The 20,496-nt window shown below is 39.6% G+C and overlaps 1 protein-coding gene across 1 annotated transcript in view; it reads right to left on the bottom strand.

The window, feature by feature from the left end:
- Nucleotides 1–3,923: 3,923 nt before the first annotated feature.
- PIGN (phosphatidylinositol glycan anchor biosynthesis class N) overlaps nucleotides 3,924–20,496 on the bottom strand; it is a 111,600-nt gene continuing 95,027 nt past the window's right edge. The window contains exons 29-31 of the mRNA XM_080821151.1: nucleotides 14,878–14,920; nucleotides 12,630–12,682; nucleotides 3,924–5,968 (exon numbers count right to left, since the gene is read on the bottom strand). Coding sequence (XP_080677277.1) covers nucleotides 5,845–5,968; nucleotides 12,630–12,682; nucleotides 14,878–14,920 — 220 coding nt within the window. The 3' untranslated portion in view covers nucleotides 3,924–5,844. The remainder of the gene's footprint in view (nucleotides 5,969–12,629; nucleotides 12,683–14,877; nucleotides 14,921–20,496) is intronic.

The following is a 20,496-nucleotide window of genomic DNA, read 5'->3' as shown; positions in this document are numbered from 1 at the left end:
CTCAAACTCATGATCCAGTAAATCTTATGAGTTAGCCATGCAAGTGCTATGATTCAGTCTGATTCTGGAAAGCTAACCTCCCCAAATGTATTAGTTTCCTAGGGCTGCCATAACGAATTATCACCAACTGGGTGGCTTAAGACAATGAAAATTTATTCTCTTGTAGTTCTGGAAGCCAGAAGTTATAACTCAAGGTGCTGGCAGGGCCACTTCCCTCTGAAGGCCCGGAGCAAAGGTCCTTCCTCACCTCTCCCAGCTTCTGGTGGCTTCCCTGGCTTGTGGCCACATCACTGCCTTCACGTGGCCTTTTCCTCTTACCATCTCTCCTCTCACAAGCACACTTTGCTTTTGGATTTATGCCCCCGCCCCTGGATAATCCAGGATGATTTCACCTCAGAATCCTTAATTATATCTGCAATGACCCTTTTTCTAAATAAGATCACATTCACAGGTCCCAGGGATTAGGATGTGGACCTCTCTTTTGGGGGGTCACAATTTGACCCACTACACTAAGCGTACTCTGGACTTCAAGGTCTCCACAAAACTTCAAGTGCTTGAAAATAGTTGGCAAATAATTCCCCTTCTTCTTTTAATGCTGATTTTAAAAAAAGTGAGGAAACTTGCTCCTTTTGCTTTATATACCATTTGGAAGACAGCTGGCATATGCCTCTAAATGTTAAGAATCTGGTGCGAGCGAGCCCCATGCCAACTGCACACGTGTAGGCAACTTCCAAAGCATGTTTTCCTAATTATACTGTTTACGCTCTAGTATACACATATAACTGAGGAGTCACCTGTTTATTACAGGATGCTTTCAGAAGTGAAAATATACAAATACTTTTACGCAGATTCCAGGATATAATGTTTTGGCAGAAACCGTCTGTTTAAAATGTAAAAGCAAAGTAAGCAATCCAGCCAGCCACTCTCACACTAGTTGTGGGATCTTGGGCAAATTATTGATAAATCAGCCTGTGTTTCAGTTTTCCCATCTATAAAATAGTATGATATTATCTACTTCATAGAGTTGTTACAAGGATTAAATAGTTTAGTATTTGTAAAGCATTTAAATCGTGCCAGCACATTGTAAGGGCTTTCTAAGTTTTATCACAAATTTTTAAAAAATCATAATTGGAAATTGCGCTAAACAGGGGCGCCTGGGTTGCCCAGTCAGTTAAGCCTTTGCCTTTGGTTCAGGTCATGATCTCAGGGTCCTGGGATGGAGCCCCAAGGCCTTTCTCAGCAGGGAGTCTGCTTCTCCCTCTCCCTTTGCCCCTCCCCCTTGCTCATGCTCACTCTCTCTCTCACAAATAAACAAATAAAATCTTAAAAAAAAAAAAGAAATTGCACTGAACATTAAGAGATCATTTACAAACACATTCAAAGCATGCATAGCCATTAAAGTTCTTGGTTGCAAGTAACAGAAATGCAGACAAATATTTTTTTGAAATGAATGGGAAGGTTTACAAGATGGCTGGAACCAAGAGAAGCTGGGCAGCAGAGGGCAGGGCCAAATAGACCTGCAAAGAACATCACTGAACCACTCTGTCCCACTGATTTCCAGCTTAGAAAGCAGAAGGAAAAAGAATATACAAAACTAAGCATTTTAAGTGAGCTTTGGACTTGTCATTATCCACCGTGTCCTTAGAAATGATAGTAAAAATAATCCCTCTTTTTATTGGATAAGTAAGCATGTGATGGAAGGTTACCTATCAGGAGGCATCTAGAGTATCTCCATCCAACCTAGCTATCAATAACTCTTCAACTTTGAATCTTAGTAAGTTCCTCTCCTTTCTAGCTTGAGAATCTTGCAAAGAACTCAGAATGGCCCAGCTTGCGTCAGATGTACACCTCTAAACTAGTCAACTGTGGTGAGGGAAGAGTCATAAAACCCCACTTGGCTCCTGCCAGACACACACAATTAGCAATGGAGGCTCAGTGACCCCACAGGAGAGAACGCCAAGCAGACACTGGCCCAGCTGAGCACCATCCACTCACCCTGTCTACACTGAACGGAAGAGCTGATGGGAACTATTCATGAAGACAATCCATTATGTGGATCCACACCGGCTTCTAACATGGCTAAGAGAGAGGAGTGACATGAGTAGAGAAGGGCAGGAGAGAAATAAGTAAAACAAAAGAACCAAGGAAGGCATAAAAACTTTAACTAGCTATCACCTCCTACAGGGACAGATCACAAGAAAACAAGCCAATATTTGCTGTGAGTGTATTTTCTGGTAAAGACTGTAAAATATAAGGTAAAAAGACCTAGTCCAAGTTCTGTCAGGGCTATCTGATGATCGGGGATGAACTGGATGCTGTATCATAGTACACAAGGGTCCCACATGGGAGATTACATGGTCAGAAGGCATAATTTATAAAAAGGTAGGTACAATTTTAAAGTTTTCCCACATTAAAGGTTAAGGTTTTCTCTGGAAAACAGATTCAATTAAGCATAGAACACCCTTTTCCAAAACTGTGACAAACTGAGGTTTGAAGTGTGAAAGTATACGGCGACATTTCTAAAGCGTGCTTACCAGTTGGAAGGGAGAATTGAAGGAGGGTCTGCCGCCAAGCAAGTGGAAATTGCTGGCATACTGCTCTTCTTCTCCCTTTACAATGCTTAGACCAAGTTAAATTCCCTAAGTACTATAATAAATACACCTATTTAACTTCATTTGACTAAGTACTTCTCAACTGTATTTAATCAGAGAACCCTTTTTATGATGACATCTCTTTGTATCGAAAGAAAGGATTCCTCGGAAATCCTAAGGAACCGATGTTCTAAGAGACATACTTTGAGAACTGCTGTGTCCCAAATTAATACTGCTGTTCCGAGGGGGAGGAGTTGAAAAACAGTGATGTTTGCGTTAGTAAGTTAGTTAGTGATACATTACTTCTCAAATGCTCTTGTTACAGAATGAGTATTAAGTGCAGAAATCTCATCTCCCTTTTTTACATCCCTTGATGCAAAAATGCTACAAGATATTACCATAGTACTGAAAACACACACCACAACAATCCCACTTCAAAGCATTTTATAAGAGACGGAGAAAATGTAGATATATAAAGAATGACTCAGAAAAGGTGAGAAATTACCAAGTTCTCTCTGGTTTCTTAAAGGGAGTTCTCGGAACTGCCAAAAGGGGATCCCCTCCAAATGACTTGAGTCAATTTAGCTCACAGCCGTCAGCCTCCTGGATCAGACGATGTTTAGGATGTCTAGGGTTTATCTAGGAGCACCCCAGGTTCTCCCCAGGAGAGCTGGAACCCTGCAGAGATACTGCCTCTGGAGACAGTCTGCCCCCTTCACCTTAACCCTTCCTCCTTCCCCCTGGTCAGCTCCATCAGAAATAACATTTTTGATGGCAGAGGTATGTATCAAAGGTGGGGGAGCAAAGGAGTCCTTAACCTACTGCAAGTGTATAAAAGTAGTGCGTGGGGTTGGGGGACGAATATACTCCTGATACGTGAGTTGGATGAAACCTGGAATGAGTTTTTCAGGAGAAACAATATGGTGAGTGATGAACAGGTATCTGGGTCTGTAGTCCAGCTCCATTGTTGTTAGATCATTTTGCAGGCATTATTATGAAAATATATTACCATTTATAACATTTCCCTAAAAAAATAAAAAAGCCTTTTATGTTCTAAATAGTACACCCTAAATATAATAATACAGAGAACTAAGACGTTGATTAATTATGGATAGACGCACTTAGCTTCTGAAGTCCTTAGACTATGCTCCAAGATTTATTCATGGTCCATGGCTTATTTGTTCAGTATTTTCTCAATCTGACATACACCCTTTAATTATTATAGGAATTCCTAATTTAAGCAAATATGAACCAGCAAATGTCTTAAGTTTTGATTTGGAGATCTGGTATTAACAGAATGAAAAAGTAAATGCCTTAAACAGAAATATATTTAAATCATATTTATTTTTTGTTATTAATATAAAAATATGCATTTCAAAACACTTCAAGGTATTTGACAAGCTGCACAACAGAAATGGCCTATCTAGCAAACTGTTCCCAAGCAAGTCTGAGGCTCCCAATAAACAGCGCAGCAAGGCCAGCCTGTGGCCACAAGGACATATTCCTGCTTTGCAAGTGCAAACTGACTCCAAACGATATTAGGAAAAGATGTGCTTCGAAGAACAAAATAAAGGTAAAGCACTGAGCACCTTTTACAATGCCATAATAAAATATTCATCAATTCCTCCGTGTGAAAATCTGGGAAAAGATGGGAGGTAAAACTAGATATAAAAGGAGTTAAATTTAGCACTAAGTGTTTATAAGGTCAGTTTTCTCTGACTTGTTTAAAAACGGATTAAATATTCTGAGACATTTTAGAGTTCATGGGTTTTATATCTGCCAATGTCATCACCTGCTAACAGCAGCTTCTTAGTTGTTGATAGAAATTTTATATTACAGACTGATGTATGTTGTCCTATACTGACATCGGTCTCTTTCTTTTCTTACTATGGTGCTGTCATTGGTGTACCATGAAGTCCTATCACACACAAATTATAACCACACTTCATCAGAAGCAGAAATTAAGGAAGCACATTTTGCCAAACTGACTTTTGAATCTTCCAAATTATATTTGCTCACTCACTTGCCAATTTGAAAAATCTAGTAATTTGTAGAGGGCTTCTTTATCATTAATGTGAGTTAGCAATGCTATAATTTAATTCAAAAGCAATTATTTTTTTAAAATGGGACACAGACCAGCAAAGCTTAGCATCAGCCAAAAATTGACGGGCACACCGTGGGCAAAAGGCCAATTCTACAGTGCTATATAAAGGTCACTTTATGAAAAATTCAAATAAAAATTACTCTCAAAATATTTTGTCCATTAGAATCGGTTTACAGACAGAAATTTAAATTAAATGAGAGGACTCTAGGCCTTTGGGGTAGAATCTTACAACATGAAAGATAAGCAATATCAACAATGATTTCTGTGATGCTGTCAGTTTAACCATTGACTTCAAGAATTCTGTTGAAACAATACATGATAAAAGGTATGGGGGGGAAACAGATACCGAGTCTACAATTAAATATTTTTCCTTTAAAAATTTTTCCCCTGAACTAGATACAAGTACCAAGCATTTTCTACCTTTCCATCTCCTGAAATTCCAATGGGAATCCAGAAATGGGGAAAAAAAAAAAAAAGGAGTGAAGGTCAAACCTGCAGCTGGCCGGTACACGAGGAACACCCTGGAACAGTGCAGAGACAGTCCTGGTGCTCACTGAAGGGAAATGACAAACACCTGGCAGCACTGTTTCCACTGAGGCTTCAGGAAGTAACAGATCCTGATTGTCTTTCTAGTGTTAGCACTTAGTAGACAGAACTATTTGCAAAACCAGCGCTGATAAATATTTCAGGTGTCACCTGGTGACTCCCGTCAAGTTTCGCCGTCATTGAATGTGACTGCGACCGTCCCCACAGGAGCACACCCTCCTTCGCACGGGTGGGGAGCTGCACGGTTGGTGACCGGACTGTTACAGGGGCTCCGAAACATCAGAGGAAGAGCTGCCAGCCGAAGGAAGAAATGTAAATGCAGAAAGCTTACTATGCTTTGCCACAGATGTGACCACTACTCCACGTGTACAAAACCTAAAGAAAATGGAAGCTCCTTTATTCCAGACAAGCTGTAGATTCAGAATTCTACATATCATTTTCTTTGTAGGAGCAGAACATGCCGTACATCAATATCCATTTTCTTACAGAATCCTTGATAAGAGTTTGGATTAAAAGGCGAGTGAAGTGCTCGCTTCGGCAGCACATATACTAAAAAGGCGAGTGAAAACAGGATCCAGATGTTGAATGATGGCGACAGTAGTATCATATGAGGTGGCTTTTGGGTTTGCCACAGAGTTCAAGTTTCTTTGTCGTGAGCAGGTGTGCCAGGCCATTGAGAAACACCAGAACGATGGTCATAGACATGACAATCACGTAGTGGCTGATGCTACAGAAGGAGAAAAAGAAACATGTTACAGGAAGAGAGAACCCGTATGGGAAGGAACATAAGATACCTCTAAATAATGATTCTAAATGTATACATAAAATACACAGAATTACAAAAGATACCAATGACCTTTTCAAGTTTATTTGCTTATTTTAGTAAGCTCTACATTCAACCTGGGGCTCGAACTCACTACCCCAAGACCAAGAGTCCCATGCTCTTCCGACTGAGCCAGCTAGGCACCCCCCACCAATGATTTTGAAATAGACGTCAAATGTTAAAAAAACAAATTGGTTATACAAGTAGTGATGAGCGTAAAGAATATTTTGAGATCTCTCCAACAACTGTAATATGTTATGAAATGTCTGACTGATATTGGCAGCGCCTGTGTCTTTGTCACCAATTCAAGGTTACTGTCCCCAGGTTAAGTATTCTGACATTTTAAAGCAGGCCATTCTATGCTTTGTCAGAAGTTAGAAGTACTTTAACAAAACTACCACACACACACACACACACACACACACACACACACACACACGTTACCCAAATTCAAATTCAGGGAAGTGAAAGTTTTATAGTCAAAGCATCTGAACAAAGGAAAAAGGATACATTTCGTCATTAATCTCCAGGCCAAAGCTACTGTCTCCCAGATTTTGCTCTTTTAGAACTTTTATCACTTTTAATACTTTAAATTACCTGAAACAGTCTTAACATTTTAAATTACTTTAATATAAATAATATTAAATATGACTTGATTTCTTAGTAAGTTTCATAAGGCCAGTAGGTAGGCGGCTATCCTCAAATTTAGTGGAAGTCTATCCATAAAAGGTATTTCACAGATCACTTATCTCTTTACAGTTGCCTGAAATCACAAACTCTGGGCTCATTTAAGCTAACATTATTGGTAGGAAATAGTTGTGAAGCTCATCATCTTCAAGCAATGGAGCCATAAGGCATTCAGCTTGTGATATTTTCCATCAATCAAGTCTCGGTGTCATCTTAGCAGAGCAGAGTTAAAGGAGCACCCAATTTCAAGTTGAAAGGAGTTCAGCTGCTCCTGCTCTCTCCCCGGGACCATCTGGATGTCAGGTATTCTCAAGGTGCCCCCATGTGATGGTAGAGGGACAAGGTCTCTGCCCAGAGGGGCATACAGAGGCCCCGGGAAGGCCTGTTGAGCTGGTACAAGGGGTGCTAACAGGCTGACTGTACTTTTCAATCAGGATAAAGGACAACAGAAGCAGGTCATCTCTGTCAGATGTAGGAGAAGAAAAAGTCTGAGAATCACTGATTTTAATAAAGCTTAGTATTCATTATAAGAGCAAAGGTGTTTTATGGCACTTATTAATTACATTTAGGAGGGTATTAAAATAGTATTGAATATAATGAGAAGTTATCATATCTATAGAGAAATGATACTTTAGTTGTCATTTTTATTTTAATAAAGTATAAATAGTGCACACAGGAAACCATGTCCAAATGAACACCACCATCAAATCAAACCAATCAAACTGGTGACGCTGACTCCATTTGCCTCATACTTAATACACTTATAACATAAATTTAAATTTGTTTTTATAGTTATGAAGATTACCTCAAAGGAACTTGTTCTCTAGTTTATGAAATGCACTTCTTTTAGGATGCCATATAAAAGGCAGGACTCTGTGAAGTTTACGACCCACTATGAATGAAGATACAGTGTAAAAGATCAAAAGAAGAAAATATTAAATTGTAGCTCTGACAGCCCAACTCAGTTTTATGGCCTGGGCAGGATATTTTTCACATGGCTGTTCAAAGAACACCTGATGCCACAAGGTTCTCCAGAAAACCACTGAGCTCCCAGCCCCAGGCTCAGCCGACTCTACTGACTGGAGTATATTCCTTTAAGAGCCTCAGTTTAATTTTGGTAAAATCTGCTCCGAAGATGCAATTTTAAACATATTGGACTATACCCATAAACACAAAGACTGTCTCATCCCCTAATAATACAATCTTCATTTTTAAAGTAGCTAGCACTTATTTGTTAACCTGAACCTAACAGCTGAGGAACTCTCAAACTGATTTTGAAAACCCACTGCGATCACCACGATGACACTATGACCATTACAGACATGTGCAGACCACAGTCATGGGGTTGGTGAACTCCCACTCCTCTCTAGAATTCTGGGACATGTTCTTACTGTTTCTGTATTCATAAGGAAACCAAGCAGTAAGGACAAAATGACAACATTCCATTCCTGTATATAATAGGCATGTTATGGATAAAGTTATTAACTATGTTACTAATAAAAAGGAGTTTAGAAAAAAAATTGCCACAAAAGGAAACCACCACAGGAGCACAATTCAAGTAACTCTAGATCCCATTAAACTGCCAATTAATTTAGTAATACCTACAACACGACAAAAAACCATCTCAGCTTTTCATATACACATTCACGCAGGAATAATTAGAAACCCACAACTTAAAAGCAACATTCTCACAAACCGAATGCAGGATAAAGTACAAAAATGAAGTCTTGATAACGTGAACCCTATTATATGGTGCTTTAGCTGTGAATCTTGAAGCATGTTTTCCAGCCATTATCCAAGCCTTTCCCTGGCAATAAATTAGATGCTGATGAACATGCATGAACCACTTGTGCCCAACAGACCTGTCCCACATGGTTCCCCAAGGTGGTATATGCCATCACTGCTACACAGGATACACAGAGAAGATTCTAGAATTCTAACTTATCAATAGGAGCAGCAGCAAATCAAAAACATCCCCCTGCAGCCTCAATCCAGGCAATTCCATTTAGAAGCCTAATTTTTCTAACTTGGATATCATTTTGTTTCCTTATCCCAACCCCTGCCATCCCCCACCTCCCCTCTGCAGTCATCTTCCTTCGTTAAGAGGGCATTTTTTGGACATTATATTAAGAGACAAGACAAACAACAGAGCTAGGATGTAATTCAGCGGGGGTGACCAGAAGACTATGTGGGGAATTTACGGAGGACCATTCCCTGCTTTCAGCCTGGTGAACAGGACCCGAGCTCTGAAGTCCCCCATTCCACCCACCTTCGAGAAGCCTCTCAGGACAAGCAGCCCATTTCACCTACGGGAGTCAGATCTATGAGGACGGAGCGCTGAGACCGAAATGAACTGGGGTTTAGCCTAACTTACTAACTGGCTATGCCTTTATCACCTTTCTGGCCCCTCTGGATTTTGTTGGGGGTAATGAGTGCACCATGACAACAGACATAAACGAGGACTGTTCCAGGTTAACCTGGCACTTGTCACTGGGTGTGGAGGGCAGCTCCCATTATAAAAAGTACTATTAGCACAAAATATTCCTAAAGCATAGTTTTTATCATGAATACCATGAATCAATTAAATAATATTTTAGTAAGTATTATCAATAAATTATAGAACTGAAACATGGAGTTAACATCCTTTTCTCATGATTAGTACTGCAGAGTGGGGGGTCATCAAAGCATTCTCAACCCGCAAGGGGTGATGTACCATTGTGTTTCCCTTGGTTTGAATGATGCTCAATGTTTGTCTTATGCACCTCTAGTCTCTCTTTCTGTAATTATTTTGTGCTCTAATGAGCACTTTATTCCCATGATGGTTGTGTAAAGGAATGCAAGAAATAGGCCTGGAGGTAGCATGCAAGTGCCAGGGAGAACGTCATGCTAGATGTTAAATACAAGTTTTGCAATGGCTCAAAGCCTCTTTTTAAAAAAGGATCAAGCAGGCACAGGTAACAAAAATAAAAATAGATAAATTGGATTACACAAAAATTTAAAACTTCTGTGCATCAAAGGACACAATCAACTACTTCTGGCTCATTCCCTCCTAATCAATACTTCTTTCTCCTTTAAATCCTAAACATAGATTATCAAAACTCTGCAGTGAATGGCTCCTTTGCAACAATCACACACAGGAACAGACACAAAGCGACTTTTAACAACGAGTTTATGAGCATCACAAAACCAAGACTTCGGGAAATTCCCTGTAAGTAGAGGCAGTGCGGGGCAGCGGGGACTCCGCCGCCTTGGCTACCGAAGCGCTGTCCTCCACACCTGCTCCGCCATTTACTGGTCTGTGGCAGAAGCAAGTCACAATCTCCTCATCTCTAAAAGGGACCACAGTGTTTTCATCTCTACAATGAAGACAGTAATACGTCCACTGTGAAGAGTAGCTACTTTACAGCGTTGTGATAAAGATCGCATGAAATAATGTGCCGGGAGATCCTTAAAACACTGCAGCACAACCCAGAGGTTGGTCATCTGTGGCACAGGTGTGACTCGGGGCAATCCTTTGGTGGACATCCTGGACCTCCTATTCAAGTTCGAGCTTCTGTCTTACTTTGCCTTTATCTAATGTAAAGTGATTCCCCGGTCTCTGAACAGCCTTCATCGTGTCTTTCGGGCTCCCGACTCGAACAACCAGCTGCTGGCCATGTGGACCCTGTGTTGCAATGCACAGCCTGGCTCTGACCTTGACTCGACTCTGTCAACGAGCTTACTCCATTTGGGCTCCCATACGGGCTCCAGCACCCCAGCTTTGACAGAGCGTGATCAGAATTGCTGTATCGAGGGACACTCGCTCCTTCCGGCTGTAGTAGCACTGCTCACGCTCCCGAGTGAAATGAAAGGACAGTCAAATCTCAGGGCGAGGCGAGGGAGTTCCATGTGTTACTGCCCATATTTCTTTCTCCTTTCCTTTCCAGCGGAGCTTGAAAGAGTGGTCTACACTTAAACTCTGCTTCCTGACCTCCCATTTCGTTTATTCCTTTCCCTCTGATTTTTATCAGAGTGCTAGAGGAAGATTTAGGATGAAAACCGACAATCCTCGTTCCTCCTTCCCTACTCCTCAAGACAGCTGCTTTGGCCACTTCTCTTTTTAGATCTTCTGGGGGTTACCTCCTTACCATGAATTAGTATCTTTATGTTGCTATTCATTGATACATCAATTTAAAACATTATCTATTTCAAGAAAAAAAATAATAAAACATTATCTATGAAGTCCCTGCTAGGAAAGAGGAAAACTGAGCCTACTTATACTCTATCCTACTCATTTCACTCACAGATAGTTGTTTTTTCTTCTATTAATTTTTATTCTGTTTTTCCTTATGAGTCATCTTTGAGGAATATTTTGTATGTAAGAAAATGGAACGGCTTTAAGCTTCCAGTTCGATGAGTACTGACACATGGTACACCATGTAAATACCCTCACATCACTGTTAAGATAGAGAATATTTCCATCACCCCAAAAGTTCCCACATTCCCTTTTACAGTCAAGCTCACCCTAGCTCCCAGTTCTGGGGACTGATGATGGCGATATCGCTCAACAGAGTGAATATACTGTTGCCGAACTGTACACTTAAAAAAAGGTAAGATGGTAAGTTTTGTTATCACTATTTTACAAGTAAAAATAAAAAGTCTCACACAGGAAAATACTACATTTTATGAGAACATGTTCCAAACAAAATTCTGGCGTATGTCTAAAATGAAAGAAAATTAATCAAATGTCAGAGAGAGTAAGGAGAAACACAAGAAACACCCCGGAGGACAAACAAGAGAATCATGGAATAACGTCAATTCTAATAGCTGCCTTTACGGAAACTTCCTAGGTGCTGGCTACTGTGCTTGGTGCTCCACGTGGAGTCACCCATTCAGACAACTACACGAGACTGGGGCCGGGGGTCGGAGGGGATGAGAGGGATTAAGTCACTTGCTGACAGTGTCATGTGCAGAGAGCCTCTGGTCTAAAGCTCTGACTCACTATCTTGTCTGCACACTTTGGGATCGGAGGGCTGGAGAGAGAAAGAGACGTCAAAACTTTCCCTAAGCATTCAAGCTTAAGAGCAATGACAACAAAATGACGTCGGGACACCTTTTACATGCCTGGCACATATGGAATGAAGGAGATTCAAATCAGATGAGGCAGGGAGGCAAACGTGTCTATAAATGAGAAAGCAGGGCCAGCAATGAGCTGCCTAAGAGGCAGGAACAGAGGAGAGGATGTCTAACAATCTCACCCAAACCTACGCACTTCCCAGCAACACAAGTACTAAATAAATATTGACTAAATGAAATAAAATCAGCCTATAAAAATGTGTGTATTGCCTCTGAATGCATGTGAAAGCAAAAAAAGGCAAAAAGATCGACTTTGCTTTCTTTCCCTCAGAGAAAAAATTTAACAGATTATGGCAATCATTCACGCTCAAATCATAATAAAGAAAAAACTGACGTTTTGTTCAGATATTAGAACACTGTTGTAAGGTCTCACATGTTACATGTTCTCCTATTAAAGATTCTAAGATAACGATTACACTCAATTTAAATTGCCACAGCAAGTTCATACTGCCACCGAAAGACCGGGAGATTATGAGGACAGACTCTGAAAACCCAGATCAGATTCAAACAGTTTCTCTTACACCTTCCCGCCGTCCTATCGTTCTCTCCAGAGTTAGCATCTATCCTCACATCATCCCAAGAAAACACGTGCTAATGTGTTAATGCTAAGAAATGGAGAGACATGTCTCACTTCCAGAGGCTTAAAATAATTGCTACTTGTTATGTTTACCTCAAAAATCAAATTGGTACCTTCTACTAAGATGTCAAGTTATTATTTTTTTCACTGTATTCTTAAGAATTTCAATGTGAATATATACAGTACCTTGTTCCAATATCAAGCCAGCTGCCATAATCCTTGACCAAGAAGAAAAAATGCTGTAAAATAAAACAAAATATAGCTCCATTAAAAACAAAGGGATTTTGATTCAGATGAAAAACAGTGTTATTTTAGGATTATGAGTTTCAGACTTTTGACCTCTTATAACTACTATCTGATTAGAATCCATAAGAATATGCTCTCTACAGAAATTTCTGCTTGGACAGCAATATGAGCAATAGCCTAAAAGCGAGACATAGCATTACCACTCAATCAAATGAACACAAAAGTGACATTTATGAAGAGCTAAAAATAAAGATAACCAACTTAATTTTTACAAGTAAGCTCTAAGCCCAACATGGGGCTTGAACTCAAGACCCTGAGATCAAAAGTTGCAGGCTCTACTGATTTTAATAAAAGACAATAATATCAAAAACCTCAGTGAAAAATAGCCATTATCATCCATTTATCAGCAAATATCTACTGACAGCCTACTATGTGCTAATCACTGTGTTAAGTCCTTGAGATAAACTCTCTTTTGGGAATTGTATAATCTAGTGAATTATTCAATCAAATTATCAGGTGTGTGTGGTGTGTGTGTGTGTGTGTGCGTGATGAGTGTTAACAGTGGAAAAGACGAGCAATTATGGGAACACAAAGGAAGGGTACATAACCCAGACGGAGTATAAGGGAAGGAGTATAAGGGAAGGCTGTCCCAATAAAGAGCCTACAGATGCAAGCAAAAAGTAGGAATCAGATGTAAGACGAGTCTGAGGAGATCAGAGGAGAAATATGTTTCTGACAGAGGGAGAAACCTATGTAAATGTCAGGAGTCAAGAGGGAGCGACAGGTTGAGGTGAGGAGCCTGGTGTGGAGAACAAGGTGTGTAAGCAGAAGCAAGGCCACAGATGGCTTTGTAAGCTAAAGAATGCAATCTGACCCTTTATAAAATTAATCAGATAATTTAGATTCCTTTCTATTAACCTGTCTTACTCATTTGCCACTTTGTGAGGAAAACTGAAAGCTGATTTTTTCTAACATTATTATGTATTGTCCATTTCAGATACATACTGGATACCCAGTTCAACAGAACACAAAAATGCTTTCACCTAAACCAAGTGACTAAGAACCTGATTGGGAAGTTAGCCCACTTGGTGGCTCTCATCTGTTCTGGCATAGGATATTATACAGTGAAGAATGAGCTTAGCCCAAAGAGAAATATGGCCTTTTCCTTCAGCTGCCTGGAGTGATTTCTAGGCCCATGGAATGTCATGCTTAATGGGAGTATTTTGCCTGGGGGGCCTTAGCCACTAGACTGTCTAATAACATGATTTGTACTGGGGGCTTTGGGCCATGTGGTATCTGTTCCATCTCTAGAAGGACTGAACGTTAAAGGTCAGTCATGGGAACAAAATGTGACTGATCTCCATTAAAAAGTTGACACCAAGGCTCTTGTGAGCCTCGTTGGCAACACTCCCTATGAGCATCACACACCAATGCTGGAAGAGTAATGCCATCCTGACTCCACAGCGAGGGGAGGACCAGAGTTCCACAGCTGGACCCTTCCTAGACTCTGCCTTCGGAATCTCTTCCCTTGGATAACTTTAATCTGTATCCTTTCCTATAATAAACCATAACTGAATATAATAGTTTTCCATGAGTTGTGTCCTTCTAATGAATTATCAAACCCAAGGGTAGTTTTGAGAACCCCCAAACTTGTAGGTGTAAAGTAGGTTCTTTTTCTTAATATACTACACACAATAGGCCCACCTGTATGCTCCTTACTCAGAACTCACTTAGGAGAGTCATTAACTTGGTAACATCTCCCCACTTGAAAAGCTCTATTTCTTCTTTCCTTCCTTCCTTCCCTCTGTTTTCTCAATCTTAGAGAAGGGTTAGAACAATCAACATTTCAAGTAGGAAAATGATGTATTACCTAAATCTAAAGTTAGCTTTTTCTGTGAACTTCCTATGGAAGGCTCATTTCAGACACAATGCACCATGGAAGACTAGGTATAAAATGACAGATGCAAATAAATCAAGTAAGAAGACTTTTGACACCTTCAGAAGAACACCCTTCTTGCATAAGTCATATGAAAAGAAAGTAATTTATATGTGTAATTTATGCCAGCACTTATAACTTAATATCTAAAGATTTCATGCACAGAAATGCATTCAGATTTCCCTTGATTAAATTAAATCAGCACTTAACTTTCTCAATCTTATTTATACTGAATATCCAATAATGCCTTACCAAAGCCATAATGTCTGATATGATGAGAACCATGAGAAAAAGGCTGGGGGAAAAAAATAAAAAAAGTTTACATGTAATAGAACAGGCACATTTTTAAACCACATTAAAATAAAAATGAGAATAATCAGATAATCCTCTATTAGTATTTTTACTTCTGAAAATACTATTTTAGAGAAGGGCTCTTTTCATATATTCTAATGGGCGACTGTGCCACAGTGATGGTCTGGAATTCAAAGATGCTATTTAACATTTTGAATATTTATTTCAATGGTAGAAAAGGGATGTGAATTATGATTTTTATTTATTATTATTTATTTATTTTGGAGAGAGAGAGGGGGAGAGGAGGAAAGGGTGGGGGAAAGGGCAAAAGGAGAGAATCCCAAGTAGGCTCCATGTTCAGTTCAGAGCCCAATGCAGGGCGTGATCTCACGAACCTGAGATCATGACCTGAGCTGAAATCAAGTGTTGGACCTTAACCAACTAAGCCACCCAGGTGCCCAGAATTACGATTTTTAATGAAACTTTTTATTTTGAGATAATCACATGCAATTAAAGAAACAGCAGAGCGGGATCTCATGTACTCCTGGCCTGGTTTTCCCCAAGGTAATATCTTATAAAACGATAGTACAATATCACAACTAGGATATTGACACTGATACTGTCAAGATACAGAATGTTTCCACCATTATAACATCCCTCATGATACTGTTCTATAGCAACATCTATCCTCCCTGCAACGACCTCCTGCCTAACCCCTAACCCCTGAAAACCACTAATCTGTTCTCCATTCCTATAATTCTGTCATTTCAAGAGTGTTGTGTAAGTGGACCCATTTATATAACACTTTGTAACCTGTTGGGATTATATTTTTCACTCAGCATAACTGAGATTCATCTACAGTATTGCAATGTAGCAGTAGTTTGATCCTTTTTATTGCTGAGTAGTCCTCCATTTATGGATGTACCACGGTCTGATTGACCAAACACTGAAAGACATTGCAAATAAAGCTGCTATAAACACTTGAGTAGAGTTTTTTATGCAAACATAAGTTCTAACTTCTCTAGGAAAAATACCACAGAGTGTAACTGTTGGATCTTATGGCAGTTGCAAGTTTGGTTTAGTAAGAAACTAAAACTCTATGGGATGCCTGGGTGGCTCAGTCCATTAAATGGCTGCCTTCGGCTCAGGTCATGATTTCAGGGTCCTGAGATTGTGTCTCACATCGGGCTCCTTGCTTAGCAGGGAGCCTGCTTCTCCCTCTGCCTGCAGCTTCCCCTGCTTGTGCTCTCTCTCTCTCTCTGACAAATAATAAAATCCTGGAAAAAAAATTAAGAAAATAAAACTCTTTTCAGAGCGGTTATGTAATATATGTAATTCCGCAATATATGAGAGCAATTTCTTTGCATCTTTACCAGCATTTGATGTCACTACTTTTCATTTTTAGCTATTCTGATCGCGGTGTAATGATACTTCACCGTGGCTTTAATATGCATTTCCTTCATCATTAACGATGTTGAACAGCTTCAGCTGCCATCTTTATATGCTCTCAAGTCTTTTGCTCATTTTCTCATTAAACTGTTTGGTGTTTACTGTTGAGTTTTGAGAGTTCTTTATATATTCTGGATAGCAGTCCTTGGTCAGATACATAGTTTATAAGTAAATAGTCTCTGCCAGTATGTAGCTCGTCTTTTCATTCTCTTAATAGAATCTTCTTTTCTGTAGAGCAAAAGCTTTTAATTTTGATTAAGTCCAATTTATCAATTTTTCCTTACATGGATCATGGTTTTGGTATCAAGTCTAACTCTTTCCTAGCCCAAACCTCAAAGATTTTTTCTTATGCTTTTCCTAAAAGTTTGAATCTGTGGTCTCTTTTGAGTTAATTTTTATGTAAGGTGTAAAATTTTGGTTGAGATTTTTAAAAAAAATCACAGCATGCCTACTTGATTTCCTTAACAAGGCAACGAAGAACTTAATGTTCAGATGTAATATAGAAAGTTAGCTTTTTTATTTGCAGAAGAAATGGACAAATTTCCCTCCCCCACTAAGGTATCATAACAATTAGATAATAAAAGGGAAAAATGCAAATCATTTTTGTCATCTAGTGCTTTCCTCTTAAGCCCGAACAGAAAACAACAATGAAAAGTATTCTCAGATTTTTAAAATTTCTATATACAATACAGAGCTGCAAGAAAGCTTAGATTTCTCTCATCTCATTTACAAGTTTAATGTTCTAAAAAAGTCTCTCCTCCAGGGAAAGCTCATGTGACCAATCATTGAATTGCATTACACAGTTCCATTTCAACTAGTCTAAACTCAGTATGTTTATTCTGAAATCATCCTTGACTTCTTTTAGACATAATTGTTTTTCAAACTATAGGTCTAAAATATAGAAATGTCACTCAATAGCTCACATACACAGACATATAGCACAAGTCAGACTTATATCTAATTGAAGTGTTATGTATCATTCAAAACAAGTCTGACATAACAGACATACAATAAGTGTATTAAACTAAGAGTCTGTGGAGAACACAGTGGTCATTTGGTAAAGCCTTCTGAACAAACCACCAATTCTCAAAGTAACAGTCCCAATGAAAGCTCTGTCTAGCAGGCTTTAATGGTTCCAGTTACTGAATCCACACCAATTTACACAGCCCCAATTACAAAATGCTTTCCTTCTTTGAATCAAAATCAGTGAAATAAAAATTCCACCCTATGGCTCTGGTTCTTCTGAGACAAGAAGAAAAAAAGAAACACAAAGCAATCTACACATTTAATGCAATCCCTACCAAAATACCCCCAGCATTTTTCACAGAGCTAGAACAAACAATCCTAAAATTTGTATGGAACCACAAAAGACCCCAAACAGCCAAAGCAGCCTTGAAAAAGAGAAGCAAAGCTGGAAGCATCACAATTCCAGACTCAAGCTCTATTACAAAGCTGCAGGGATTAAGACAGGATGGTCCTGGCATCAAAACAGACACACAGATCAATGGAACAGAAGAGAAAAATCCAGAAATGGCCCCACAACTCTACGGTCAACTTATCTTTGACAAAGCAGGAAAGAATATCATCCAATGGAAAAAAGACAGTCTCCTCAACAACTGGTGTTGGGAAAACCAGACAGCAACAAGCAGAAGAATGAAACTGGACCACTTTCTTACACCATACACAAAAGTAAATTCAAAATGGATGGAAAGACCTAAATGTGAGACAGGAATCCATCGAAATCCTAGAGGAAAACACAGGCTTTGACATTGGCCACAGCAATTCCTTACTAGACACATGACGAGAGGCAAGGGAAAAAAAACAAAAATGAACTACTGGGTCTTCAAGATAAAAAGCTTCTTGGGGTGCCTGAGTGGCTCAGTTGGTTGAGTGTCTGACTCTTGATTTTGGCTCAGGTCATGAGCTCAGGGTCGTGAGATCAAGCCCCTCATTGGGCTCTGCACAGGGTACGGAGCTGCTGAAGATATTCTCTCTTCCCCTCTTCTTTGCCCTTCACCCCCTCTCTCCTTCTCTCCCTTTTTCACTCTTCCTCTCTCACAAAAAATAGAAAAGAAAAGAAAAGAAAGATAAAAAGCTTCTGTACAGTGAAGGAAACAATCAACAAAACTAAAAGGCAACCTTAGGAATGGGAGCAGATATTTGCAAATGACATATCTGATAAAGAGTTAGTATCCAAAATCTATAAAGAACTTATCAAACTCAACACTCCCAAAAAACAAATAATCTAGTTAAGAAATAGGCAGAAGACAAGAATAGACATTTTTCCAAAGAAGACAGGTAGACGGTTAACAGACACATGAAAAGATGCTCAACATCACTCATCATCAGGGAAATAAAAATCAAAACTACAATGAGATACCACCTCACACCCGTCAGAATGACTAAAATTAACAGAGGAAACAACAAATGTTGGCGAGGATGCAGAGAAAGGGGAAACCCTCTTAACACTGTTAGTGGAAATGCAGACTGGTGCAGCTTCTCTGGAAAACAACATAGAGGTTCCTCAAAAAGTGAAAAATAGAACTACCCTATGACCCAGGAATTATACTACTAGTTATTTACCCAAAGGACACAAAATACTGTTTTGAAGGGACACATGCACCCCGATGTTTACAGCAGCATTATCAACAACAGCCAAATTATGGAAAGAGCCCAGAGGTCCACTGACTGATGAATGGCTAAAGAAGATGTGGTAGATGTATATACAATGGATTATTACTCAACCATCAAAAAAAAAAAATGAAATCTTGCCATTTGCAATACGATGTGGATGGAACTAGAGTGTATTTACACTAAGCAAAACAAGTCAGTCAGAGAAAGACAAATAGCATATGATTTCACTCATATGTGGAACTGAAGAAACAAAACAGATGAACATGGTTGCGGGGAGAAAGAGAGGGAGGCAAACCATAAGAGACTCTTATGATAGAGAACAAACTGAGGGTCAATGGAGGGAAGGTGGGCAGGGGATGGGCTAAATGGGGGGTGGGTATTAAGAAGGGCACTTGTGATGACCACTGGGTGTTATGTAAGTGATAAATCACTAAATTCTACTCCTGAAACCAATATTACACTGTATGTTAACTAACTAGAATTTAAATAAAACCTTGAAACAAAAAAAAATGCAATTTAAATGCAACAGACTTTTAAATATCTTTTTTGAAGTTTGGTTTGACATTTTTAGATGTTTTTCTAAAACCACATTTTATTGTAGGATGCAGATGATGTTCTGCAACCCTTTCAAAGAAAGACACACCTGGGGCGCCTGGGTGGCTCAGTGGGTTAAAGCCTCTGCCTTCAGCTCAGGTTGTGATCCCAGGGTCCTGGGATCGAGCCCCGCATCGGGCTCTCTGCTCAGCAGGGAGCCTGCCCACCCCTCTCTCTCTGCCTGCCTCTCTGCCTACTTGTGATCTCTTTCTGTGAAATAAATAAATAAAATCTTAAAAAGAAAGAAAGAAAGACACACCTGATTAGGGTACTTACTATCTTCTCAACCTCAGTTTCCTTATCTGTAGAATGGGCAAAGTAATACCTGCTTCACAGCACTGTTAAGAAAATTAAGTAATCTATGTAAAGTATCTAATACAGTGCCTGCATGTGGTAGGTGCCTAATATATACTGGTTTCTTTTTCATTCCTTGTAACAAAAACTTTAGATAAAATTAAAGACACAGTGAAAGATAGAATCTCTGCCCTTTCAGAGTTCATAGGATGTGTATTAGTTTGGTTGGGCTGTCATAACAAAGTACCACAGACTGGGGAATTTTGGAGGCTGAGTCTGAGGTCAAGGTGTTGGCAGAGTGCTCTCATTCTGAGGCTTCTTTCCTTGGCTTGGAGATGGCCATGTTCTCTCTTTGTGTTCACATGGTCTCTCCTCTGTGTGTGTGTGTGGGGGGGGGGGTTCCAATCTCTTCCTATAAAGACACCATTTATATTGGATTAGGGCCCACCATGACCTCATTTTGCCTTAATTATCTCCTTGAGATCCTATCTCAAATATAGTCACATTCGGCATATGCTTTGTTGGTATGGGGATGGGGGAGGGCACACACCTGAGCCCACAATAGGGTGTGAAATAGAAAAGTAAGAAATAGTTCATCATGGGGCATCT

The sequence above is a fragment of the Martes martes genome, assembly GCF_963455335.1.
Source record: "Martes martes genome assembly, chromosome: 13".
In the NCBI taxonomy this organism is placed as follows: Eukaryota; Metazoa; Chordata; class Mammalia; order Carnivora; family Mustelidae; genus Martes; species Martes martes.
The sequence above is the reverse complement of the archived record's forward strand: the minus strand, read 5'-3'. Positions and strand labels throughout refer to the sequence as shown.